General features: G+C 52.4%; 1 protein-coding gene and 1 pseudogene across 1 annotated transcript in view; one reads left to right on the top strand and one right to left on the bottom strand.

The window, feature by feature from the left end:
- The window catches only part of Pkd1l2 (polycystin 1 like 2), a 76945-nt gene that overhangs the window by 46523 nt on the left and 2823 nt on the right, over nucleotides 1–27599 (bottom strand). The window contains 14 exon segments of the mRNA XM_010609455.2: nucleotides 96–272; nucleotides 1486–1574; nucleotides 1576–1625; nucleotides 2190–2311; nucleotides 2945–3160; nucleotides 5044–5161; nucleotides 6859–6939; nucleotides 9577–9623; nucleotides 10967–11371; nucleotides 13591–13820; nucleotides 21440–21587; nucleotides 23709–23819; nucleotides 25419–25604; nucleotides 26127–26291. Of these exon segments, the coding sequence (XP_010607757.2) occupies nucleotides 96–272; nucleotides 1486–1574; nucleotides 1576–1625; nucleotides 2190–2311; nucleotides 2945–3160; nucleotides 5044–5161; nucleotides 6859–6939; nucleotides 9577–9623; nucleotides 10967–11371; nucleotides 13591–13820; nucleotides 21440–21587; nucleotides 23709–23819; nucleotides 25419–25604; nucleotides 26127–26291 (2145 nt within the window).
- Nucleotides 26524–27558, top strand: LOC109117588 (annotated as a pseudogene).

Consider the following 27599-nt stretch of genomic DNA (forward strand, 5'->3'; position numbering starts at 1 on the left):
GGAGGGGGGAAGAGAGAACAGGCCGGTGGGGGGCTCCCTGTACTGAAGAGAGAGCCGTCCAGGAGCTGAGGGGAGAGCAGAGTTCCCGGACATACCTGATTCCAGGCAGAAGCAGAACTCCAGGGGCCCCAGAGCCACTGAGGTGTTGCAGAGAACCGCAAAGCTCGTCAGAATGGTGCCCTCCTCTGGGACGATGGCACAGGTGGGCACCTCGGGAGGAGGCAGCATGCTGATCACGAAAGTGTCCTCCCCATACGTGTCCCCGGTCAGCGCTGGGAGTGAAGACGGTGCATGCTCAGGGGCTGCGTGGGTCACCACCCCCAATCGCGTCTCAGGATGGCCCGGGGTGTGTAGGGAGGGGATGAAACACGACGGTTCTCAGTCTCTTTCCGGACCTCTCGGGGCTTCCCTCAGGCCCCCCAATACTCCTAGCTCACAGCTCCCCTGGGACAGGGAGCTCACATGGAGAAGTTGGGCAGAGATAGAGGAAGAAAACCGCACAGTGCTGCCGTTTACCAGCCAGGACCTTGGACCTGACCTTTGGGAAGGTCAGTACTATAAAACAGGGCCCATAGTGACAGCAGCTTCCTCCTGGGGATTTGGTGAAGAGGACACAGACTGGGACATGCTGCCTTCCTGACGGCCCCTGAGTAGAAAGGGCCAGAGCCAGGATCTCGAAGCAGGTCGACTGCACCTCGAAGCCCACTGCTTTCCAGGTACCCCGTGCACTGTGAAGAACCTGCAGGGGACCTCCAACCACGTCCCACTTATGTGCTACACTCACCTAGTTTCGTTTTGTTTTGTTTTTTAAAGCATATTCATCAAGATCTAGGAAAGGAGAATTTTCTTTGAGATGGGGTCTTGATGTACAGTTCAGGCTGGCCTTGAATTCGCTAACATAACCCAGGCTGCCCACGGATTTGCAGCGACCCTCCTGCTGCAGCCTCCTGAGTGCCGGGATTACAGGGTGCACCGTCATACCCAGCAAGAATTTTAATCAATTACAAACCTAAAGTCAATCCATTTAATTTAAGTTTAATCATTTACTTCACCTAAAGTCAGTTCAGAAGGTGTGGGGTGGACCAGTTTATCCTGCTGGGGGTGTCTGTGGGCCACTTTAGGAAATACAGACTCTAAGGCTTTCTTCCTAAAAAGCTTTATCACCGGACGCTTCGTTTTTGGGAATCTGCGTTTCCCACGCTGAGCTTGTTTTCCACAGAAAGCCTGAATTCTCCTGACAGGGCAGGCAGTCTTTGTGACTGTTGGACAACCTGCCTGCCCCACTGGTGTTCTGTCACCCTCCTGCACGGTCACCATTCTGAGGCAGGCACACCTGGCACCCCTGGTTTACGTGTGGGGAAACTGAGCCTGGTAGAAGTCTCCCCGGTGGAGAGCCGTGGTGGCACATTCACTCCAGGGCCTGGCCCTGGCCCTGTGCTGCACTGAAGCCCCCTGCTTCACCATGCCGGGGTGGGGGCATCTTACCCGTGGCTCGGATCCGGATCACCTGTCCCCAGGACCGCAGGGAGCTGCTGTCCAGCAGCAGCGTGGAGGCATTGCTCTGCAGGAGGGCGGGAACCTTGGCCAGAACCTGGGAGCCTGCAGGTGTCCTGGAGGGGCTCAGCCTGAAAGAGGCTGGAGTCAGGCCGCTAGTCTCCGCAGGACAGTGGCTTCTGACCCCAGGTGGCTTTGCAGATTTGTCTCCAGCGAACAGACTGCGGGCCACCGGCGTTCCTGGGCATCGGCCCCAAAAGCTGGCTCAGGCTGTCTGTCTTAGGTGAGGGTCACTGCAAGTGGAGCCTGAGATGGGGCCGTGTGTGCAGGTCACTGGCGGAGGGACATCTTGCAGGGAGTCGGCAGGGTGGGAACGGATGGAAGAAAGAGGCGTCCGGGAGCGGAAGGTGCTCTGTAGACACCGCCTTCCGGGGGAAGGGCACAGCGCTGTCGGAGCCCACACCACACAGAGCTGGGGGCAGGTGTCAGCCAGAAGGGCCTTGGCTGGGCATCACCGGTGCCTGGGGCAGGGCCCCATGGCTTTGCTCTTCTGCACTCCCAAACCCCACTGCCAACTCCCTCCTTTCCCCGCCCTGTGGACCCCGCTGCACTGACTGCATTACTGGCCTTCAACGCAGGTCTGGCGCATCACATCAGGGGGCCGTTTCCACCCCGAGTGGTCATCAGTGTCTCACCTGCCCTGCAGACGGACCCTCTAAGTACCAGCTGAACGCGGCTGCCGGGGTGTCACGTCCCAGGGTGACTCTGAGCAGAACATCGTCCTCAGAGGTTGTTGTTCCCTTAGACCTGTCCATAGCTGCAAATGGAACCTTCATTTCCTGTTTGTGGGCAGTTCCCGCTGGAGGTGCTGCCTGTGGGGCCCAGGCTGATGGTCCAAGCTACTTCCTGCTCTTACCTTGCTTCCCGCAAAAGTCTAAGCCACCTCCCTGAGGCCTCTCTCTCCCTCCTGCGGCCTTTCTGCACCCTGCTAGCAGAGAGTTTTGAAGCAAGATGCAACCGCGTCTCATGACTCTTAGGCGGCTCTCTCTGTAGCATCCTCAGCGAAGGGGTCCGGACCCAAAGAGTCTGCGAGGCCCTCTCTGAGCCAGGGGTCCTCCTGTGTCCCGGCTCCTTCTGGCTCCTCCATCCTCTCTACACCGGCCTCTCGCATGCTGAAGATTTCTGCGCGCTTGCTTTGCCCTGTCTGTTCTCTCTGTAGCCCCCCTTCCCCTGTAGCTCTTCCTCCTCCTCATCTCTGCTGAACCCTAGCCCCAAAGGCCTTTCTGACCCCTGGAGCGGGAGTTGGCATAGACCGACCCCCCCTTCCGCCCTCCCTTCATCCGTCCCTCTGTCCTCTCTCCCTTCCTTCCTTCCTTGGTACCGATCACCATGGACTCCAGGGAGAACAGAGCCAGCTGGGTCAGTACCAGCCCCGGAGGGACAGGTCCACACGCCCACCTGAGCCGAGGCCTGAGGTCCAGGGGCGCAGACACACAGAGGCACCGCTCTTCCTGGTTCTCCAGCTCCCGGCCCCGCAGGACGGCCAGGCGCAGGGTGACAGCCGAGTCCGGCGGTGGCAGGCAGGGTGGGGGAACCACCAGCTCCCTGTGTTCTGTGCGGAGCAGCTGCCTCTCGACACAGTCGCTCCACTGAGCTCAGCATCGCCCTGAGAAACAGAAAGTGCTGTCGTTTATCAAGAACCACGTACTGGGCATGTGTGGCTCCCTTCTGGCTCGAGGGCTTTGGAAGAGAAGGGTCAGGACTAACAACAACGGCTCCAGAGATTTTGATTTTTTAAAAAAGAAAACAAAAGTCACTCACGGGCTGCAAAGATGGCGCTGCAGGGGCTTGGGGCAGGGGACCTCGCTAATCTGTACCTGGGCTTTCACAGGTGGTCAGGCCGGCACATGGGAGAGACGGGGGCACCTGTGTGCAGGGAGGCAGCCTGGGCACCTTCTCCCAAGACCGGCCTCCGGCCTCCTGCACTCCCGTCCTCACGCTGTGCTTTGCTCTGGGTACAGGCGGTTGAGGCAGAGCTAACGGTGGCCACTGCAGCTGGCACCACCAGAAAGGGGGCCGTCCGTGCGCAGCTCCCTGTCCTTGTGGGTGCTGTGGGCACCTGGGACCTGCACCTCCTTCTCGGGGCTGCTGGGTCAACCCCTGGTTTATGTTGACAACTCTGGAGGTTTCAGCTCTGTCGATTGATGTCTGTCTGTCAGCACCGCCCCCCAGCGTGCTCCTGGATCCCAAGAGAGGCCAGGGCTCCTGCTCCCCTCAGTGGCTGAAACCACACGTGTGCCCCTGTATTCAATCGATGACAGCCAAGACGTCACGGCCATGTGCCAATTACTGTCAAAGACCCCGAACTTTTTGCATGGATTCTGCCTGATTATTCCATTTTTAGAAATTTAGGGAAGCAACCAGAGATGTGAACAAAGACATAACCATAAAAATACTCATGGCAGCGGTGTTGTTTATAATGGCAAACAATTAGGAACAACTTAGATGTTCAAAAAGATGGCTCTGGTGAATAAATGGTGGTAGATCAACTTGACAACCCATCGCACAATCAAGACAGGCTAGAAGACACCAGAACTGTGAAGTGTGCAGGATACATTGCTCTAGGAAGAAAAGGGTAACAGAAGCAACCTGCACAGCGAGCACGACATTCGCTTTGCCTCTAACGGAACTGTATGCAGCTAGGGTGCAGCCCGGTAAAAAAGACGTCACCGTTTCTAAAATTCAGTGCCACCACGTCGGTGTGCCAGACAGTGCCGGAGCCCTGCTCCTTCAGCTCCCTGAAGTGACATCCCCAAGGAAAAGCAGAAAGGGAGAGAGCCACCCCAGAGGCAAGGAATGTTTCATCACAGATCATCACATTGTTTGGACATTGATCTCTGACATTATATGCAACTGCGTACAAACAGCAGACTGGCTCTTTAGGGCTTATTTTTATTTTATTTGTTTACTTTGTTTATTTATTTTTTTTTTTTGGTACTGGGGATCTAACTCAGGACCTTGCGCTTGCAAGGCAGGCACAGTACCACTGAGCTAAATCCCTGGCCCTGTTTTGTATTTTAAAGATAGAATCTCACTATGTAGTTCAGGCTGGCTTTAAACTTAACCAAGACCTGTCATGTAAAGGTACAAGATCCCAATGATGAATGTAACTGTACTGTATACCTAGAATGTACCAATAAACTCAATTTAAAAAAATAAATAAATAAACTTAACCACGGAGCCCAGGCAGGCCCCAGACTCTCGGTGATCCTCCTGCGTCTGTGTCCCGAGTGCTGGGTCACAGGAGCACCGGGGCCCACCAGGCCCGACTTTAGGGTATGATGTTATCTTTCATTCTCTATACCTGCTACCACTTTCCTTCAGAGCCTCCCCTTGCCGTGGAATTTCCAATCCCTGGCACATTCCAGCTACCCAGAGTGTCAGGCAGAAGTGATGCCTGTGTGAAAAGGAAGGAAAAGAGCAGAAATCTGACCACTCTCCCTCACTTCGTAGCGAGAAAGGACAAGCCCAGAGCTCCAATCCACCTACCACGAGCCCAGTGGAAGCGCAAGTCCTTGTCATTGTTGGGCCAGCTCAGTGTGACAGTAGTGAAAGGATCCACGAACAGGCCGGGCTCAGCACACAGCTCCGCACACCCCTCGTCTCTCTGCACAGGAAGCAGCGGCTGATGGGCGGCCCCCATGGTTAGCAACATTGCTCAGGGGACTCTGCCAACCCGTGAGTCACCAAGGGGCCACGGTGTGAGGCAGGAGCTGAGCCACCGGTTCCCCTCACGGGGATGGAGTTGTCCATCACTTGGGTCCCTGGGGAAGGGTCTTTCTGCCTGGGCTGGGCTCGGGCCACTGCGCATGCGGCTGTGCTGAGGCCACCCTGGACCAGGCCCTGTCCTTCCTGCCTGGAGACCCAGGAATAGAGACCAGGCCTCTGCCTGGAAGTTAGGCAGAAAAGAGGCACATAAAATTATTAAATTAAAACTCTGAGCCAGAACTGTTCCAAGGTAGAGGGCAGCCCAAGGAATCGTAAGAAAGTGGGAGAGGGAGGCAGTAGGTAAGGCCCAGAAAAAGCTCAGACTGTGGTCTCAGCTAGTTTCTAAGTCCCTGAGCGTCCGTTCTCCAGGGGTTTGATCACATCTGACCACCAGCGTTGCTGCGGATCCTGTCTGCGAGTGCCCTGTGTGGTCCAGACAAGGCATGCACAGCTGCTACCTTTGTAAACCCGGCAGTGGGGCCAGGGGCTGTTTCCCTGGAGGACAGGCTCACGGCGCAGGTCGGAGTGAGTGCTGGTATGACCTGTCCAGTAGTTCTCAGGGCCTCTTGCTCAGGTCTGGAGCGCCTGGCCTGGAATAGCAGGAGCTACGTAGAGTGGAGTACAAGCCCAGGTCCTGTGGGGAAAGCCCAAGTGCCTGCCCGGGCATCCAGGCCCTATCAAAGTGTCTGTCACCGCGCCCCATTCAGCACTTACTGTAACTCTTCAGTTCTTAGTTCTTGTATTTTGTCTGCCTGATCGAAGCTTCGTGAAGGCAGGGACCACGTCTATAAATACACCGCTGTGCCCCGTGCTGACCTTTGAACACCTTAGTCTTTGCCATTGGACAAATGTGCACTGATCAATGTCAACAGCAAGGAATTGAAGACTCCGTCTCGCTACAGAAACTAACTAGCGTGTGCTTGTTTTCTTTTTGGTGTGTGTTTTTAAAGTTTAAAAAATGTTTTTATTTATTTTTTTTATGAAACATGGTTTCTCGATGTAGTTCAGGCTGGCCTTGAACTTATGGCGGCGAACCTCCTGACTCAGCCTCCTGCGTGCTAGGAGTAAAGGTGTGGGCCACCAGGTCTGGCTTTGTTTGCTAAAATGAACATTAAAAGCTATAAACCTCTCCAAGTACTGTGTTACTGCATCCCAGGAATTTGGATAGGTTATATTATCATCATCATTCAATTAGAAATATTTTCTAGTTTCCTTTGTGATTTCTTCCCAAGCCGTTCCTTTTTATACAAGTGTGCTGTTTAATGTCTAGGATGTCTGAGAGATATTTATACCGCCTGAAGGCTTATTGTTGATTTACAGAACAATTCTTTTGTGGTTAGAAGACATGTTTTCTTTGATTTAAGTCTTTCTGGGCCTCTTTTCTCTTTTTTTTGGTACCGGGGACTGAACTCGGGACCTTGCACTTGCAAGGCAGGTGGCAGAACCACTGAGCTAAATCCCCAGACTGGGCCTCTTTTCAAATAGAAGATCCCTTAGAGACTCTTAGGGCCTTGGTTATTGGGACCAACAAACAAAATTCAAACAGAGCACTTGGACATTGTTTTCTTTGCAAGGCTGTTTTTAAAACATACTCACATTCTTTTCTTCAGCATTCATTCCGGATGGTTCTTGGAGACCAGCAGGCGCTGTGAACACAGTGGGAGTAGAAGTTAAGCTGTGGTGGGAAACCTCATGACAGGTTATTAAGACAGCATGGAGGCTTCTGCCATGGTCGCAGGCACGGGGAGGCTGTGACGGTTCTGTTCATCACTGACCGGATTACATCCAGAGACAGCGAGACGGGTGATTGGTCACAGGGGCCCCGAGTAGTGGGGTTCCCCTGAGGGGCTCATGTGGGAGTGGCTGTAGGAGCTGGGGCCACGCCGGAATAACCAGGTCACCCAGGCAGAAACTTGGGGACTGTGTTGGTCCCTGTGCCCTGGTTTAGGTGAACATCACTCCCGGGTATGGATGCCTCTGTGGCAGTTCAGGAAGAGGCAGCTGTCGGTGCAAAACAGGCTGTACAGTGTTCGAGCGCATCTCTGTGCTGCAGAGCAGGCGAGGAGCGGCTTGCAGCGTGTACTGGATTTCCATGGTGCGAACTCTGCCAGGGTGAGTGGGGAGAAAGGGCCGGCTGCTGGGAGGCGGTCACAGTGCACCAGCTGCGTGTCCTCAGCCCCTCGCTGGCCTCTCCTGGCTGTGCCAACCTGGGCAGTTTATTCTTTCTGAGTCTCATTTCCTTTGCTACAAATGAGACTGAAGGCAGCCTGATTCCCAGGGCTGCAGGAGCACTGAGTGTTATGCTGTTTACCCCACTGCTTCAATCAAGAACGCCTGTAATCCCAGCACTCGGGAGGCTGAGGCAGGAGAATTGCCTCGAGCTTGAGGCCATCTTGGACTACATAACAAACAAAACAAGCTATGCTAAGATGCCAGCTAAAGGGCTCTCGTAACTTTAAGAAGGAGCACTGTTCAGTAACTCCAGACGAAACCAAGAGAGATAGTCGCTCCTGCCACAAATTATGTCAGGGACTTCTCCAAACTTAATAAACTTCTCCTGGCCTCAGATCCCACCCATGAAAAAGGAGGGCTGTGGACAGCAGAGTGGACGCGTGACAGCACCTTCACCCATGCCAGCCCCAACCTTCAGTGCCGCCTCCCTGGGACCCTGCCTCTCTGCCCTGGGGTGGGTGGGCAGAGCTGGGCCCTCACCGCGCCCACCCAGGGTGCACCTGTGACCCTGGGCCGCCCCAAGGGAGTGCCAGGTCCCAGTGGTCAGCAGCGGGCCTGCAGGGAGGGAGGGACACAAGCTCGACCTGGACCAGCCAAGGAGCCCCAGACCAGCGCAGCAGATGCCCAGTGAGGCTGGTCTCTCGCCTCTGGGGACCAGGACCAGAGCCCGGCGCCATCTTGCTATACCACTGGGGAAGAAAGAATCAGGGAAGAGAAAGCCAGTGCAGAACCAAGGAGGGAGAGGCTCGGCTTTCGAAGATGCTGGGGATGGGTCTGGCGGTGCTTGGGGCGAATCTGTCCCCTGGACTTTTCATTCTATAAGCTGCTGCTCAAACTGCCTTCTGATTCAAGCCTGCCTGACTGCTTTCCTGTGCCGTGATGCCCAGAGACCCCACAGACTCGCTGCAGGTGAACTCGGAGCCCTGCAGTGGCTGCTGACAGCTGGTGGCTCAGTCAGCTGCCGCCGCCACCTCCCCTGGCAGCCAGAGTGCACCTGGTCCACAGCACCTGAAGAGCCACACAGCTGCTTTCCCAGCATCCCTCACGGTTGGCCACGGGGCCTGCCCTGGCCAGAAAGAAAGACTGTCCACAAATAAGAGCACAGGAGGAAGCGTGCCGGGTTAACCACAGAGTCTAGAACTTCAGCCACCACCGCCTGGACCCTCAAGTGACAAAGACTAAACAAAGCCAGACACAGCAGAAAGACAGACTGTTCCTGGTCTTGCTAAATCAGCCCTGGAGCTTCTTATCTCTTAGCTTCTTACTATGTGGGAGAAGAAAGCTCTGAGCGTCAGGCCACTTAGGTTGGACTTTCTCTTCTGTGCAGCCTGAAGCATCATAACGAATACAAACTCCCCCGCCATCCGATGCCAGATTGCTGTTGAATGTTTTACTGCACGGTTAGCTGTCCTTTGGCACCTGCAGGGAATTGGTTCCAGAATCCCTCACCCCAGCACTCGGAGCCCGAGGCAGGAGGATCACAACTTTGAGTCCAGCCTGGACAACTTAGCGACTTAATGAGACCCTGTCTCCAAATAAAAAAGAAAGAAAAAAAGAAATCTCAGACACCCAAATTCAAGGCTGTTGAAATCCCGCATACAAAATGGGATAATATTTTGCATATAATTTATGCATACAATCTTTCTTTTCTCTCTCTCTCTCTCTCTCTCTCTCTCTCTCTCTCTCTCTCTCTCCTTCCTTCCTTCTTTCTTTCTGCAGTGCTAGGAAATGGAACCTAGGGCTCTCACGTGCTAGACAAACACTACCACTGAGCTGCACCCTCAGCCCAACTTAGATGCTTTAAATCACTTCTACATTATTTATGGTACCCTGAATAATATAAATGCTATATAAGTACTTGTTATTCTTTATGTTTAGGGGACAGTGACAAGAAAAAAGTCTATGCATGTTCAGTACGAGGTAATATTTTCTAATGTTTTTGATCACTGCAGAGAACTCTGTCTGAAGGACACGGTATTCTGTTTTGGTTCCCTGTGTGAATGGCATCGCGGGAGACCTCAGGCAGTGCCCTGGACTCCTGGTCCTGGCAGCAGAGCCGCCTTGCCTGTGACCATGACGCATCAAGTTCCAGAAGGCGTTCCTCACCAGCACGGTGACAAGAAAGGGGCCTGCAGCGAGAAGGCCGAGGGCGCAGTTACGGTGTCGTCATGACAACTGTCCTCACGAGGCCGGTCCAGGCCATGCAGGCACCTGACGCTTTCACTCCCCCAGCGTGTGGTGAGTACCTGCTGTATACCAGGCACAGGGCAAGTCCTGGGGTCACGGAAGTGGGGTCCCTGTCCCTAAGGGACTTACTGTGGGGGAGAAACGTGGACAGGAAATGCCAAGCCATGGCAGGAGCTGGCACAGGAGCCCTGTGGGCATGGCACAGGGTCACCTCAACCGCAGGAGGAACAGAAATGATTCACAGGATGCAACCAGGGCCAGAGCTGCACACGGGAGGATGAGCAGGTACTCGTTCCTGGCCAGCTCGGTCTTGGGAGCCCTGGACGCTCCTGCTAGACGTGGCTCCAAGCATCTGCTGGGCTGTGCGGCCAGGCTGGCACCTTCACATGCAAATGCCCCCGTCCCAGCCCCTGCTCCCCCAGAGTCGCCCAGACCTGTTGGTCTTGCGGGGAAGAGAAGTCTGCGAATCACCTGAGGGTGAGTGCAGAAGTCCCGGGGCGGGCGCTTTTGTCCATCGGGAGGGGCTAAGCTCCCACTGGAGCTCTCACGGGAGAGCCGTCTGTGTTGCAGTTTCCACAGACTGCCTTCTGCCTGCTCTGAGCTGGACCCTTGTGCTTGGCAAAGTTGCAGTGGTCTTTGCTAGTTGATCATCCCTGCTGCCGTCTCTTGCCAGGGCCCTGGCTGAGTGTCACCCCTTTCCTGGCACAGCTCTGAGATCAGCGGGCCCTGCAGGGAGGGGCCTGGGAGGGCAGGGACTCTCGCCGCTCAGCTCATCACCCCGCCCTCCAGGGTGCCCAGCTCCTTCCTGATCAAATGCAGATGTGTGCCGTGCCCTCCCTGGCCATGCCAACCATCTGTCCTCAGCCAGCATCATCCTGACTCTTCCTCTCCCCACCCGCTGTCCATCACCTTGCAGTTTTACCAACGCCCCTCCATGGTTTCCCAATCCCATACTCTCCCCTGAGGACGGTGGAGGAAATCTGAATATACCTGCTCCCTTCCGGCGGCTCTCTGAGGGGCAGCCGTATTTCAGGGGACCTTTGGCAGTGTCTGGAGACGTTTTTGGCTGTCGTGGCTTGGGGGACCTAGTGGTAGAGGCCAGGTGACTATGGCACGGCTTCTGACTGAGACAAAGTGTCCAGTGCCATACGTCAGAGGTGTCAAAGCTGAGAAGCCCTGCAGCGTGGTGACCCTACTTGGAGACCCAGGACACACTGGCAGGACCCAAGGCACCAGTCAGGGAAGAAGAGGGAGGCTCGGAAGGGCAGCCACCCACCCCGAGTACCTTCAACAGGAAGTGTCACCAGGTGAGTCCCAGCTGGCTCCCCGAAGCTCTCTTCCTCTTGGGAGAAGCTGGCATTGAGTCCCGTCACCTCAAAGGTCAGCCCTTCCAGGGTACTGGGAGCCACAGAGACATTGTTCAAAAGGTCCTGTCCCAGCTCCACTCGGGTGGAATCCCAGGAGGCCTGCGGCCCTGACAGCCGCTCCACAAGCTGCACGGTGAGGTTCTGGGAGGGTGTGGAGGCGGAGCTGTTGCTCTGGGCCTGGATCTCCAGGAAGTGCTGCCCAGGGCCCAGCAGGTCCTGGGTGTCTCCATCCAGGGTCAGATTGTAGGGCAGGGAGCCCCACCGGGCGGTGGACTCAGCCAGGGTCGTGTTAGCCAGGAGCACAGTGTAAGTCACCCTTGTTCCTGGATGGGCTGAGAGAAATAGAAGAATGTTGTGCTAGTCATGCCGTTGGCTGTCCTGTGATGTTCAGACTCGAGTTCTGATGTTACATAGACATATGGGTACAAAGAAATAGCAGGATAGGTCTCTGCCTACCACAGCCACCCCCTCTTAACATCAACTAGCCCCGAGTTTTGAGTTAAGCAGTGATATTCTTTCTTTTTTGTCCTCTCTGTTCATTCTAATTTATTTACGTATACTATGCATGTGTTACCCTTGGACCTAGCTGTTTTTGGTTTTTGTGGTGTGTGTGTGTATGTTTCCCACACTGGGATTGAGCCCAGGTCCTTCAAACAGAGCTACATCCCTTTATTTTATTTGCTTATTTGTTTGTTTGTTTATTTATTTAAATTTTGAGACCAAGTCTCACTAAGTCACTGAGTTGCCCGGACTGGGCTGGAACTTGTGACCCTTAGCTTCGGCCTCCTAAATTCTGGGATTATAGCTGGACCTAGAAGTTTTTTGTTTTGTTTGTTGGTACCGGGGATTGAACTCGGGTCCTTGCGCTTGCAAAGCAGGCCTCCGAACCGCTGAGCTAAATCCCCGGCCCTGGATCTAGAAGTTTTTAACAGAAGACACTGGAACATATGGTTGATAGTGTTATCCTTGTGGGAGGAAACGGAGAAAGCAGCATCCTGCGAGGGGTGGGAACCTCCAGGCTTGTTTTGGGCAGGAGCTGGGCATTTCCTTCTGCCTCCCCCAGCAACTTTCCTGACCTGCCCCCAAGGAACTCAGCCTGAGCTCAGAAGGGGAGGCTCGCTTCCAGTCTGCACATGGTTGCCCTACTGGGATGCTGAATATTGTGGTTGCCTCTTAGTCTGATTTACATCAAAAGATTAGGGTTCTTTTCAATAGGGGCAAAGCTGCTGTTTTAGCGACGCTGATGACAGTGATAGCGGTGATGTTGGTAACACAAGCCCCAGGAGAGCACGACCCCTACCTTTCGTTTACTGTTACGTGCCCTGCACCTGGCCAAGAGTTCGTGCTCAATTAATTATATTTGTAGGATGAACAAATACCAGAAGGGTTATTTTAAGTTTCCCCAAGTGCTGGTCTCAAGTCAACTTCCACCAAGCCCCCAGAAACAGAAAGGACTCCCATGAGCCCTGTGTCAAAGCCTATGATAGTCCAAGAGCAGGGCTCTGGGTGGTGATCCGGGTCCCCCTGAGTCGTGTCCTCACTTCCACAGCCCTAACTACCCCAGTTCCATCATCAGGCCCCATCCAGACATCAGACAGGATCTGGGCCTCATCAAAAGATGCTGCCCAGGCTAAGGACACGTTCATTGTAGCCAAGAGGGTCTCTGTTGGGAGGAGGGATGATATTTAAGAGTACAGGAAACTGTGTGTGCACCAACCAATTAGAATAGATTTCTGAGGAATCCAATGGACACCGTGGCCAATCAAAATGAATTCTGTGACAAATTAGTATGGATGCCATGTCCAGTCAAAACAAGTACAGTGACCAATCAGAAAAGAGGCCACAACCAATCAGAATGGACACCTGAAGCGATCAAACTAGATACAATACCCAATCAGAATGCCTCTGTGACCAATCAGAATGGACCCTACTCATAGCAGTTGGTAGGGCAGAACCAGTGTGTACACCGAACCTTAGCCCTGACTGAGGGCAACATGGCTGTGCCGCACTGGTGTGTGCTCCCCAGGCCCTACCTCATCCTGTTCAAATTCTCCGAGCAGGAGATGGTGTGGAAGTTCTTGAGATGGGACTATGAGCATTCAAAGCAGCACTTAGGGAGTCTGGGAACTCCCACTGGCTTGTTGGCCTTGTGGCTTAGGGGACATTTCCGGACCTTTCTCTGTCACTGTTTCATTATCTATGATGTGGAGACAGTGCCAGCAGAGGAAAAGCACTTAGAATTGTGTGTGGCACACAGAGGTGCTCAAGAAATGATAGCTAAGAAACCAGCTTGGGCCAAGGGTGGTGGTGCGCATGCCTGTCATCCTGACACTTGGGAGGCTGAGGCAGGAGGATCACCATGAGTTCAAGGCCAGCCTGAACTGCGCAGCAAGACTTTGTCTCAAATGAAGCAAAACCAGAAATAACTAACTCAATATGTGTCGGTGTTGTTAATTATTAAATCGCGGGCGTTCGCAGGACAGGCTTGAGGAAATGAAAGACTCCACAGTTTACCTCCACCTGCCAGATTCCGCAGACTCACCTGCATCGAGCTCTACCTGGATCCACAGAAGGTCCCCAAAGACAGCCCTGCAGAGAGGGCCAGCTTCTGATCTGGACAGGCGGGGGCACCCGGTGACGCTGAGCCTCTCCATCTTGTCTCGGAGCGTCACCTGCTTCTGAGCCATCACGTGCCACTCGCTGGTTGTGCACTCGGCGAGCACAGTGAATTCTCCCGGGGACATGAACCGGTGGCTCACGGTGCTGGACAAGCTGCCGGCCACAGATGGGATCAGCCACGCTGGGGGTGCCTGAGCACGTGCATCCGCTCACACATGCGTCCACATGCACGCTCATACACGCACTCGTACCGCCCCTGCTCTGCAAAGATTAAAGATGAAGAGAAGACGCTGCCTGCCCACGCCTGGCTCTCAGCCCTAGGGGAGCTTCTGCTGAGATTACTCAGAGCAGAAGACGGGCAGAAAGACCTCTGGCCAGGCAGGGAGCTCGGTGTCAGCCGCAAGTCCCTGTTCTGCCACTTTCTTCCTTCTGGCTCACAAGAAACCACTCTGGGCCTTCCCGCTCTTCTGTGCAATACTACCTTTCTCAGCCCAGTTTCACCGTCTGTAAGATGGAATCTGATTCTAGACATACAAAGTTTGTGGGGTTTTTTTCCACTTATTTGGGTTTTTTGAGACAGGGTTTCACTATGTAGCCCAGGCTGGCCTTGGACTCATGGCAAACCTCTTGCCTCAGCCTTCCCAGTGCTGGCATTATGGGTGTGCACCACCACGCCTAGCTCATTTTGTTTTATAATCTCCTTTGTCTCTTAGCTTTGACCCTAGGGAGCCTAAATCATGAGATGTTAAATTGGTAGAGAGAGCAAAAGTCCCAGGAGAAGGCCCATCTGTGCAGGCAGAAAGAGGGACCTGCTAGCCTGAGAGGACAGGGACGGCTCCAGTTCTGCTTTGTCTTGTCCCTCTCCTGGCCTCACCCAAGCTGTCCCCTCTCCAGAGCTGCACTGGAGGAGGGTGATGCAGACACTTCCACCCCACGAGAGAGCCCGTCTCTGTCCAGGGGAGCCACAGAGAGGGAACTCTTGTTGGAAATGCAGAGAGGAGTGCTGTAGGCAAGAGGATTCTCGGAATCGGTGCAAACCATGAGCTGCTCCCCAAGCTCACACGTGAGCACAGACCCCAGGAACGGCTCAGGCTTCAGGAGCTGAGCTACAGTGCTCGACCTGTGTGAACCTGAGCCACCCCCAGAGTGCCACATGCACGGTGATACCCGCTCTGAAAACCAAACCAACAGATGGTAAGTTGGTCATATGCTCTGAGCCTACCTGGCTGGCTGCATGTTCACAGAGATATGTTTAAAAACCAGGCCCAGCATCTCAGAACTTACTGTTCAGATCGTTCCGAACACACTGAGAACTGGGAAAGTGTGATCCAATTTGCAGGGAACACATGGCCAATAGACGGTCAGCCCTGAGATGAGGAGTTGTTGGCGTCACCAGAGGAAGACCGTAAAGCAATTGTTATATGGTGTCGACTTGATGTGAGTAACTAACTGCCCAGGGGATTTGTAAGCCCTGGGTGTTCTGTGGATGACTGGTAGGTAGGGCAGCAAACCGAAGGGGGAAGACCCACCCTGGACGAGGGTGGCACCAACCGATATAGTAGCGTGGACAGAATGAAGAGGGAAAGCAGCAAGTGTTTTCCTTCTTGGAGGAGCTCTGGTCCTCTCCATTGTCTTTGGACTTTGGTCGCCAGTTCCTTCAGCTTTCCGGTGTGGACTCTGCAGTCTTCTAACATGGGTTCCTCAGCCTTCTGACACAGACTCCCACTAGTGACTCTGTGGTGAGCTTCAGACCATCACGGGCCACTGCTACTGGGTTTCTTCCACCTCTGATCCTGCTGGTAGCCACTGGGACCCTTCTGCCTTGAGCCCTGTAACCCTTTGTTTAAATTTGCACATTTTATATTGATTTTATGTTTCTATAGAACCCTTACTACTACAGTGAGATAAAGGGACACCTTTACCAAAGGGGTGGTAAAACAGGCATTTTCAGCAGAGACACAGAAACCATAAAAAGACGAGATGGAATTTTTAGAAATGAAAAACACAGTAACTGAAATAAAAGATTCACTAGGTGGGTTCTGTAGTAGAATAGAGAGGAAATAGGGAAAAGCCAGTGAACTTGAAAATAGACCAAGAGAAATGATCCTATCTAACAAACAGAAAAAAAAAAATTTTTAATGATAAAAAAATCTATCCTTTTGTGTCATTGGAGCTGCAGAGAGGGAGAAAAGACTGTGGTAGAAAAATGTAATTTGAGAAAATAGTGAGAGGAAACTTTCCAACTTTGAAAAAAGATGTATGTACAGATTTAAGAAGTTCAGGGAGCCCAAAACACAGAAAATTTTTAAAGAAAATCTATAATAAATTGCTAAGAACACAAGGTAAGGCAAAAAATCTTGAAAATAGTGGGACACTCCCCATCCCTAAAAATAGACATGTTACAGTAATTTGAATGACTTTAGATTTCCTATCAGGTTGGAAGAAACTTTTTTAAAGAGCTGAAAGAATAGAACTGTCCATACAGAATTCTATATCCTGAAAAAAAATCTTTTAGGAAATAAGACAAAAATGAGATATTTTCAGGAAAACTAAGATAATTTGTTGCTAGAAAATCTATGGTGAAAAAAACTAATGGAAGTACTTTCAGCCGAAGGGAAATAATACCAGAGACATCTGGAACTTCAACAATGAAGAAAGAACACGAAAAGGGTCCAGGGATTTAGCTCAGTGGCACCATGCCTGCCTTGCAAGCACAAGGTCCTGAGTTCTATCTCTGTACTAGAAAAAAAAAAAAAAAAAAAAAAAAAAAAAAAAAAAATGGTAAGTATCTGTGTTAATGTTTAGACTATTTTCCTTCTCCCAAATTCTTTCAAATACATGGCTGTTGAAAAGCAGTTTCAGAGTACAAACAGTAACAATTATAATGTAAAGGAGGGTAGGTGGAGGGGCCTATATGTTGGTAAAGCTTCAGTATTTGACCTGAAGTGGGGAAGAGTAAATTCTGAGTGAGTTGTGAAAGGTTAGTTATGTAAGTATATTCTAAGCCCTGAACAGCCACTAAAGAGTAATGCAAAGAGATCTAGCCAAAAGCCAATAGATAAGTTAGGATGGAATGCTAAAAATATTCAAATAACCTAAAAGAAGTCAGGAGAGGGGTGCAGAGGAAAAGAAAACAGAGGGGGCAAACAAACAGAAATCTCTATCAGCCATTACGTTAATGGTTAATGGTCTAAACACATCAATGATTATGCCAGTTGAATCTTAGAAAACCAAAAACCCAACTGTATACTGCCTTTAAGAAGTCCGCTTTAAGCATAATGACATAACTAGATTAAAATAAAAGGATGCAAGGTATAACAGCGAACAATATCAGAAATGCAGATTTAAGAATAAGGAAATAGTCACTCTGTGGAAATGAAAGGGTGTTTTGAATAGCAAAAGCCAGCCTGTCTTTCAATGAGCTCTCTGGAAGAAATGGTTTGTTCCATTCTCGAACTCTGATGTCAACTGAAATTGCTCTGGACTAAAAGGCAGAGAAATGAATCATTCCTGATTTCTCTCCCAGAGATCTCACCCAAAGGAGCTGCAAGGTGGGTTTAGAAACTACTGCCAGACAGGGAGAGGTGCTCAGAATGTGAAGAGATGGAGACAACTTAAAAATTCATGCTGTGAATCCATGACTCAGCCTTTCCTGTCTTAGATATAGATCTGATAGGAGCACGTACACTTATGTGCCGAGACATATGAGAATTTTGTGACGGCACATTTTGTCATAGCCAAAAATGAGACCTCATCCAAATGCTTATTGCCTGGATTAGTCAGCTTTCCCATTGCTGAGACACAACACCTGACACCCCCAGTTTAAAGGAGGCAAGATCTGATTTGGCTTGTGGTTTCGGGAGATGCAGGCTCCACGGTGGGAACATCACGGCGGAAACCTGCTCAGTTCACAGTGGCTGGAAGCAGAACCGGGGAACAGTGCCAGAGGGGAATGGGCCAGGGGCCAGCTCTAGTCCCAAAGGCCACACCCACAGGACCCTCCTAGACACGCCCAGGAGTGTGCTTTGCTAATCTGCCAGGCTTTTCTTAATCCGGTGAAGTTGACAAGTCAGGATTTATGGTCACATCATGGATAAGTAAACTGGTGTTCATTCCCAAACTAGAATGTCATACAGCATGAGAAAAATCATAATTATATACAATAGCCATGAATCCTAAAAGTCACGTGTAGTAGAAGCCAGACACAAAGAATATGTGCTTTATGGTTCCATTTGCAGAAATCTCAAACACAGGTTACACTCACCTATGATGCTGGGAAATTAGAATAGTGCTTATCCTTGTGCTAGGAGGCTGGGGGGTACTGAGAGGCATTTGGAGGAAGCTCACCCCCCGCCCCTATTTTTCTTTCAAGATGCTGTTCCTATGTAGTTCAGGCTGGCCTAGAACTCATGGTGATTCTCCTACGTTAGCCTCCCGAATGCTGGGATCACAGACACGAGGTTGTTCATGTTTGTTTCTTGATCCAGGTGCTGGTTACATGTGTGTGTTCATTGTGACAAAATGAATCACAGTGTTTCTTTTTATGCAATTTTCTCTACCTATGTCGTACTTCAATAGAAAGTTGAAAAATCACAGTGTTTCTTTTTATGCAATTTTCTCTACCTATGTCGTACTTCAATAGAAAGTTGAAAAATCAGTTGGAGACTCCGTTCCTCTCTGGTTTGCATTCAGGGCTGGGATAGTTACCTTTAATGGGATGCAACTTCTCCTTGAAAGGCAAGTGGAGAAGAAAGCTCACATTTCTGATCTGTGTTCATAATGTCTGACTGTGAGAGCATCAGAGTCTGTCATTTTGCTTTGTCACTGGCCAGGTGGACAGAGCCATCTGACCAAGTCAAGTACTGTGGTGGAGGGGAAAGGTGGGCAACCGGAAAGGCGTCACCCTGGACTCCTGAGCCTCCCTCACTGGTCCCCAGACTGAGGGCAGACCAGGCTCAGCTGGATTATTACTAAGTTTGAAAGAGAAAGCGACTGAGAAGTATCGGCTGTGGGATAAACCCAAACACTGTAGCTTTCTGTATAATAGGGTACCATTGTGTGCCACCTCACCTAGGAAGACAAAAGCCTTGTACACCTTAGGTAATAATATAGTAAGAACTGCCCATTTTTTAGAGTCAACTCTGCTAGTTGTTTTCTTCTTTATGGTCTTGTATATTCCTTAAAATCATTCAGTGAATACTAGCAACACAGGTAGTAATTAACTCTATGAATCACACAACTCCCAGGCCTAAAACTTCCTCCATTCTCCTAGGTCCTGGATGCTATAGTGTGGTGCAATGCCTGATACCATCCTTTCAGACCAAGGCATATGTTCCTGCGTCCCCAAGGAGCCCCCTAGTCACTGAGACCTGCCTCACCCAAGGTAACACCCCTGTCTGGGTCACTGTGCAGCCAAGGTCCCTGTGGCCACCTGGCCCCTGTTGCTACACATCCCAGTCTGACTCCTCTCTCTCCTCCATCTTATTCCCCAGCTTCTGCATTCCAAATCACTCTTCCTTTTTCCCTACATCTGCATCTCCTGCCTTCCCAAAGGACGTCAGCTGGGGAGTCCTCTCTGACATCACCTTCCATCTCCCTCCTTGGTGCCTCCCAATGGCTTGTGAACATCTGGGTCACTCTAAGGCTCATGGTGGGTTGTGCCTGGCGGAGAGAAGCACAGTTTCCCAACAAGTCCCCACCTCCAAGACAGCTATGGGGCTGGGGATTTAACTCAGTGGTTCTGGTGCCTGCTTCACAAGCACAAGGACCCGAGTTTGATCCCCGGTACAAAAACAAACAACCCAACAAAAAAACAAGACAGCTGCAGCCCAGGCAGCTCTGGACAAGAAACGGTGTCCATTCTGAGATCTGCCAGTAGGTGGCGCAAAGCTACTCAGCTCTGAATTTGGACGTGTTTCATCTTACATAAATTGTCTGGTAGGCCCCTAATGCAGTCTCAGAAACTCAGGTTTTCCACTGCCTTGAAACAAAGCAGCACCACGCAAACGAACAGGAGACAGAGAATGCAAGGTGAGATACAGCTCCTGAAGGAAAATCCTTTGACTTGATCAAGCTGCACCTGCACTTGGAGCTCAAACAAAAGATCTAAAGGGTCTGATGTTTAGATTTTTGAGACAGGGTCTTGCTGGCCTTGAACTCACTATGTAGCCCAGGCTGGCATCGAACTCACAGCGAACCTCCTGCCTCAGCCTCCTGAGCACTGGGATTACAGGCCTGTGCTACCACACCCAGCAGGAGGGTCTGATTTTTAAAATCTCTATCCCTTTGACTAAGGAAGAGTTAAGCAAAAGTAGAAGTCTATGCACATGAAAAGCATAATGACATTTGCTTCTGTGTACTTAGAATCCCCTTCCCCATTGTAGCTGGAGGGCAGGGGCTGCAAGCGCTGATAAGAAAGCAGCAGAGGGTCAGGGATGTAGCTCAGTGGTGCTGCCACCTGCCTCACAGGTTTGATCCCTAGTGCCAAAAAAAAAAAAAAAAAGCAGCAGAAACACGCTCCCTGCATCCATCACAGTGGTGGAAGAAGCCAAGTGCATGGCTTCGAGGTCCAAGGAGTCCTCAGAGTAGAACCTGGACCACTTGGGTTGGTGACTGTGGGGGTGCGCACCGTCTTTTACAAGAGAAAATTCCAGTGGCTCTTGCTCAGGGCAAACGGGCTGAAGAGCAAATGTGAAGCGAGGCCTATTGTTTCTTTCAGTTTCATGCATAGAAACTTCCAGAGGGTAACACGACAATCAGCCCATCCAGAATGGGCGGATTTCAGTATCATGCCGTCGGCCTCTATGTGAAAGCGTGGTTTATCTATTGATGCAAAGTCCTCCTGTAACAAAAGCTCTCAGCTGGCTGCACCCGGTCAGTTTCGACTATGCCAAACTCAAGCAGTACAAACGCAGGGGAGGAGCCGGAGGAGTGTTTAACTTAGCACCCATCGATGTCTATATAAAAGGGTAGCAGATAAAAATCCGACAGAAAATGTCGTAGGTGCTTGTATGGCTCTGACCCCCACCCCCAGCGTCGTCACATGTGACTCCGTGACAGGGTCAAGGCGGCCATCAGTATGAATGACAGGAGAGGAAGGAGAAGCCCGGCAGGACCAGGGCTGCCGCGGGAGCTCAGTCTCGCGGCGGCAGCTGGGTTGGGACCCGTGACAGACGCTCTGTTTGGCGCCGTGGCGCTCTGCTGTGGTGCACATGTGGCTCACACCGCATTCCCGTTGGCCGGTGCTGTGCTGGGTAATTATCCTCTTGTTTATACAAAGCAGCTGAGGCTCTGAGAGGCACAGCAGCAGGGCCGAGGTACACAGCGAGGCAGTGGCAGACCATGACACAAAGCAGGACTGTCTGGCGTTGGAGCTCAGGCCCCAGGGGTTAAAAGGAAGACAGAACCTCAGACAGACAGTCAATGACCCTGTGCCTGCACCCTCCAGGCAGCAGAATTAGCTCTTCACTGCCATGGGAAGAAGCTAACACTGGTTAACAGCTTCCTGATCTCACTGCTAGGACCTCTGCCACTGGCCAGCCTGTGGTTAAGGAAGGGCACATGCCCAGCTGCCATCGGCAGACCACTGTGTATGTGAGTCAGGGGGTTTTCCTTGGCCAGCTCACACCTGCAGTCGGCCCGGACGGGAAAAGTCACCAGCTCTCCCAAGAACCGTGAGAACTAAGAAACACTGTTTAAACCATTGTGGAGAGGCTTGCTACACAGCAAAACTGACCGACACAATCTGACCAAAAGCCAGAGATTCCACTTACCTGGGGGGGTAGTAGGGATCAAGGGTGTGGCCATCTCCCATACTAAGGATGCAGGACAGGTTTCCGACGTAGGGAGAAAGGGGCCATGTCAGAGAGATGGTGACATTGTCAAAGATGAAGCTCTCGTTGGACACCAGCAGCCGCAGCCCTGCAGATCCAAACAGGAGATGCTCTGTGCCCTTGTGACACAAAGTGGTGCATTTCTGCTTAAAACTTACTCCCTTCTACCTGACCATGATTTGGTGGGTGCATTTAAAGATTTTTTTTTTATTTTACTTTTGTTATTTTTGAGACAGGGTCTCGCTATGTAGTCCAGGATGGCCTTGAACTCAATATGTAGCCCAGACTGGCCTCAAACTCACTGTGATCCTCCCGTCTCAACCTCCCAAGTGCTAGAATGACAGGCGTGTGCCCCACACCTGGCTTAATTTTATTTTTACTTTCGAAAGTTCTTTGGAATTTTGTTTTCATCCATAGGCCATATAAAACTGAAATACAGGAGCAGACATATACAGAGAGGAGAGAGAAAAGCAAGCCTGCCTTGCCACCTACCCCTTAGCCCCAGTGCAGCTGCCTAGAGGCAGCCATTGCTACCTGTACCCAGGTGCCCTCCAGAGACAGCTGCACACACGAGCATGTATGTATGGGGGGTTTGTAGGTGTGTTTTTATTTACACAAGTGGTGCCCGGTATGGTCACCGCTCTGCCCCTTGCACGTCTTCCCTTAGAATGTCTGTCTCGGAGATTGCTCTGCACGACTCCAGTTAGCTGTCTTGTTCTTTAGAATAGTTCCATAATGTACCCTAATGTGTTTAACCAGGAGTCTGTGGATTGTCAAGACATATTTTATAAGGTTTCAAAAGACGAACGAGAACATGCCTTTAAGAAAACCTGCTTGGCCAAAGTGTCAGGGTGAATCGCTGCTCAGGACACAACCGAGACCTCTGGGCACAGCCACCAGGTGCTGGAGAGAGTCCCTCCCTGTGCACATCAGGCCGACTGTGACCAGACAACCGGTTCACAGGGCCCAGGGTATTTGGAATCAGGGTAGGAGCAGGAAATCTGGTCCCTGTGGCTGCCGGTTCAACCCAGCCCTATGCAGTAAGCCGCGTATGTCAGGTGACAGCAGTGCCACGGCTGACCTCCAGGGGGCACCCTCTGTCCTCCAGCAGAATCACCAAAAGGATGGCAGCCAACATCCGCGCGGCCTGAGGCCAGTGTGGAGACGCCTCACTGGCGCTTCATCTCGGCCAGGCGCGTGCTGCCACCCGCCCTTGCTGCTCCCTCCTCTACACTCCTGGCTCTGCTGTCCTAGGTGTCCCCGGGGGACCTTGGCACCCCCGATCGTGTCTTCCCTTCAGAGCTCTTTGTCCCCCTCAGGAGGAGTTGCTGAGTAACCCTCAGATAAGCTTTCCCAGCCTTAGGGAAGCCTGCGCTCTCAGTCTCGGTTGCAGTACGGCAGTGCCCTGGCTTGGAGACCGAGTTGCGATGTCCATGAACAGGAAAGGGCATTTTCCCTGCGATCCGGACGCTGCAGCCAGGGGCTCTCCCCTCCGTGTCACTGCCAGCGTGGGCTAGGACACAGGACAAAGGGCAAAGCAGCAACCTAGGTGGCCGGGGACAGGGGCACTTGGTCAGAACCTAGTGACAGAACACAGTGCAGTCGTTAGAAGAATAAGAGTGACTTGGAGAGATGGCCAGGATATTTTACTAGCAAAAGAGAAGTAAGACTAATGGGTTTTGTGTGACTCTATTTTTTATTTAAAAATTTTTTTGGGTACTGGGGATCGAACTTGGGGCATTGCACTTAGAAGGCGGGCGGTGAAACCACTGAGCTAAATTCCCGGCCCTGTGTGACTATATTTTATAAAACTATGTGTATATACATTCACGTACAGCCATGTCTATGCACACATCCTACAAAGCAGAAAAGAATTTCTTCTAAATAATTGTGTTTCTTTTTAGGGAGTAGGATTATCAAATTAAGGAGGTTTTAAAGATTTTTATAAAACTTTTATAAATTGTGATAATGTAGGTTATTTTTATGGCTTTCAAGATTTCTGAATTGTAAAAAAGAGGTCTTTCGGCTCCATCCAGTTGAGTAACCTTGGTTTTGTCTGTTCTATGCCTGGGGCCACCCCGTGGCTTTGATTTGAAGGGTGCTGGGGTGAAAACCATTTGGGGCTCCTGGGGGTGGCGGCTGCCTCTTCCTTCCCAGGGAAAGCTGGACACAGTGAGGAAATAAGAAAAGTCCCCTGCCCCGGACTCACCTTCCTGGCACTGGTACCGCACCCACAGGTAGCTGCCCTGACGGGGGCACAGGTCTCCAAAGTAGGTCCCATCTGCTGCCACCTGGCACACCTGCAGCCCTTGGCACTGGCCTGGGAAGCACCCACGTCCCAGCGGAAGCAAGAAGAGCACGCAGGACGCAAGGACAAAGCATTCAGCACGCATGGCGGGGGTGAGTGAGGATGGACACACTACCTGCACCTCCCAGCAGTGTCTGTTGGCGAATACTGAAGACCAGGCACTGGGCTGGGCTCTCAGAGGACAGGACTCCTGCCCATCACCGGCTCAGGGACTGGCACACTGGATCTCAAATGTCAGCAGATGCCAGAGTCCCGGAGGGTTGTGAGGACTTGGAATTGCAGACCCTCCCTCCACGCTCTGGATGTACCGGGTCTGTGAGGGCCAGGACTCTGCTCTTTTAAGAAGTTCTCTGCTCAAAACATTTGTAAGAAAGCTTTGTCTCTTTGCATTGTGACATTGCGTGTTGTGTGTGTGTGTGTGTGTGTGTGTGTGTGTGTTCACGGGATGGAACCAGGGCCGTGTGTGTTCTAGGCCTACATTCTGTCTCCCCCAGCACCCACAGGATTTCCGGTGGGCCCACTCCTCCCCTGAGCTCTGTGCTCCTTCTCCGTGCACCCACAGCGCCACTCTAGGATCTCCAAAGGAGTGGGAGATTTCAAATATTCTGCCCTCTACCGTGTCTCCAGCACACGGGATGGTAGGTAGCCCACAACCGCGGGAAAACAGGCTCCCTCCCCTGCTGCAGTCGTTAATCAGCCGCAGCGCAGACGCCTCCGTGTCCCCACGGGACTTGGAACTCTAAGAAGAACAGATCCCTCCCGAATCCCCAGAGCTGGGACAGTGACTAGCGCAATAGTGGGGGTCCGTAACCGGCTGAATGAATGAGTGAGCTCGAGTGACTGGTCAGGGCCTTTAGGTCTTGGGCCCCCGGGTCGTCTAGTCCGCCTTCCAGTGAGTGCAGGGCTCACCTCTCTCTCTGCCACCCTGCTGAACACTGAGGCGGCAGCCCGCCCAGCCCCAGGGCGCCTTGGTGAAAGCAGGAGGCAGGAGAACCAGAGCAGCCAGGAGGGTCACAGATGCCCCACGAGCTGATTCCAGCCTTTCCTTCCCTATCCTGCTGCAGGGGAGCAAGGGCCTCTCGGTGAAAGCGGCTACGGGTGGCAGCAGGGCCTGAGCCGGGGAGGGTCGCCAGGCAGAGAGCAAGGCCTAGGACCCCACAGCTGGACAGTGGTCACTGCTGTGCAGTTCAGGCTGACCTGGAACTCACTGTGTAGCCCAGGCTGACCTTGAACTCACAGCGATCCTCCTGCCTCAGCCTCCTGAGTGCTGGCATCAAAGGTGTGTGCCACCACAGCCGGTTATGTGTTCATTCTTTTTTTAAACAAAATAATCTTGAGCAAACATTGCGTGGGTTAAGATGTGACAACGGTGAGCCGTGGCTCTGAGGGTTCATCGTCATATAATATTTTTATTCTTGTCTGTATGTTTTAAATATTTCAAAATGCAAAATATTAAGTTTAATATGTTAGTGTTTCCTGTGCTCTCAAGGGATAGGGGCACAGAAGTTTTCCTGATGCAGGGGCTGTGTCTGACGTCAGCCACTGCCCCCTGATGCCCTGGCCAGTGTCCCCACGTGTCTGAACATCATTACAGCTGTCTGTGGGTCCTACCTGCCACCTCATCCCTGACGCGGACGCAGCTGCGGTCCTCCTCTGGGTCCGAGGGCCGCCGGGCATCCTGGCTGCAGTAATGCGGGGTCTGACGCCCATAGACCGCCTCCTGGACCTGGATAACCTCCCCAGAGCCACAGTGCATGGTGGCATTGAGGCCTTCACACGCCAGGCTCTGGCCAGCCTCTGTTGCAAAGGGAAAGGGACACCTGGGTCAGAGCGAGCCGGGCAGTGGATGAGTGACGGGCAGCACAGAGGTGTGGAGCATCACAGGGAGGGGTGGGGACTAAAAGGGAAAGAGCCCGAATGTTCCAGGCAGCGGCCAAGTCAGAAAATGACAGAAAGACCAAGCATGGCAGTGGATTCCTGTAATCCCAGCACTCAGGAGGCTGAGGCAGGAGGATCCGCATGAGTTTGAGGCCAGCCTGGACCGCACCTCGAGACCTGGTCTCAAAACAAAAATCAAAGACAAAAACAACAACGAAAAGAAAGACAGGCCGGCACTTAGACAGGAAGACACAGGGAGATGAGCCCTAATGAGAAGCAGAAGAGAAGGAGGAGGTGTGAGACGGAGAAGGAGGTGGGCAGGAAGAGGCGGTCGGAGAGCTGGAAGCCGAGGAGTCAGAGGAGGCCAGACCCGTGTGCTGGGCCAGGCGAGACAGGAGACAGTGCCGGGGGGAGGAGGCGCCCGCGGCAGGGCCAGCTCACCAAACTCGCACACGGAGGCGAAGGCCTGGGCACAGCTGTCTGTAGCTGCCCACTCGGCGGAGGGGCCTCTCCTGATGTAGCCGCAGGCGTGGGCAGCAGGAGCTACCTGCCCCGGCTTCCAGTTGCTGAAGCTCACATCGGAGGTGTCCAGCCAGGTCCCGGGTCCTGCGGTGGGAGCGAGAACACCAGGACTTGGCAGGAGTCCTGGGAGCCCGCTTCCTGGCCGGGGGCTCGCCTGGCTGAACCCCTGGGACAGCGCAGGTGCTCGGTACACGTGCCCCAGGCCAGTGGAGGTGCCCCAGCCCCGGCTTCACGTTCCCGGGTGTAAGGTCTGGGGCCCCAGCCTAGGTGGGCTGACGAAGTCGTGCTCTTGCTGGCTCCGCTCCACCTGAGGTGACAGAGAGCCGGAGGTCACAGGTGTGCCGCCGTGAGAGGGCCCGGCCAGGTATGTCCGCCAGGACTGAGTCAGGATGAAGCAGTTTATGTGACTCCAAAACCCTGCTGCAACCCTGGGTGCACAAAGGTATTGTTAAAACTCAAAGATACGGGGTCCATCCGGGCAGGAGAGCACATCTTCAAGAGAGGGTCAAGACATGGCAAGAGGGTTGAAGCCAGCTCGGCAGCCAAGGGCCATGAGGTAGTCATGCCGGATGCCAGTAAGGAAAACACCCTGGACCAGCTGGGCGGGCAGCATTTGGAGCTGCTGGTCGGTGCCAGTCACCCTTTCAACAGCAGCCCTCGTGGGAGAAGTTAGGAAGGGGATGCAGGGCTGGTGGGGGAGCTTGCCAGAAACTGAGTCGATGCAGGAGACGGGGCTGGAGCTGAGCTTGGCGCTCTGGTCACCTCCAGTCAAAGAGCGAGTCTGTAATCTGGTGGGCAGCAGACCAGAGGAGGGAGCCCCTTCCATCCTTCGGGATGGGTGAAGCGTTAGAATCAAAGGCTATAAAAATGATGACCGTTGGGCTGACTGTCATCTGTCAAGCCAAAGATGACCTGTCACAAAGAGATCTTCGGTCCAGTTCTTGTGGTTCTGGAGACAGAAATATTGGGTGAAGCCAGTAAGATCATAAATGATCACCTGTGTGGAAATGGGGTAGCCAGTGAAGCCACTGCTCAGAAATATTCCGACCTGTGGACGTCGGAGAGGTAGGAGTGAATGTCCCCTTTCCGGGCGTTGGCCATTGTTTTCATTCCTCAGCTCTGGGTCTTCCTTTAGAGGAGACACCAGTTTCTGTCCCAAATAGGGAGTCCGAGGCTACACTCAGAGGAAGACCCCCTTCACTTCCCAGTGGACAAAGAGGGTGGTGCTCCTCTCTCCTCACCTCCCGGTAGCCATGCCTACCACACAGCATTAGAAATGAGCTTCCAAGGGCCAGGATTTAGCTCAGCAGTTCTGCTGTCTGCTTTGCAAGCGCAAGGTCCCGAGTTCAATCCCCGGTATTAAAAAAAAAAAAAAAAAAAAAAAAAAAAAAA

Source organism: Fukomys damarensis, unplaced genomic scaffold, assembly GCF_012274545.1.
Source record: "Fukomys damarensis isolate Sample0158 unplaced genomic scaffold, DMR_v1.0_HiC HiC_scaffold_32, whole genome shotgun sequence".
In the NCBI taxonomy this organism is placed as follows: Eukaryota; Metazoa; Chordata; class Mammalia; order Rodentia; family Bathyergidae; genus Fukomys; species Fukomys damarensis.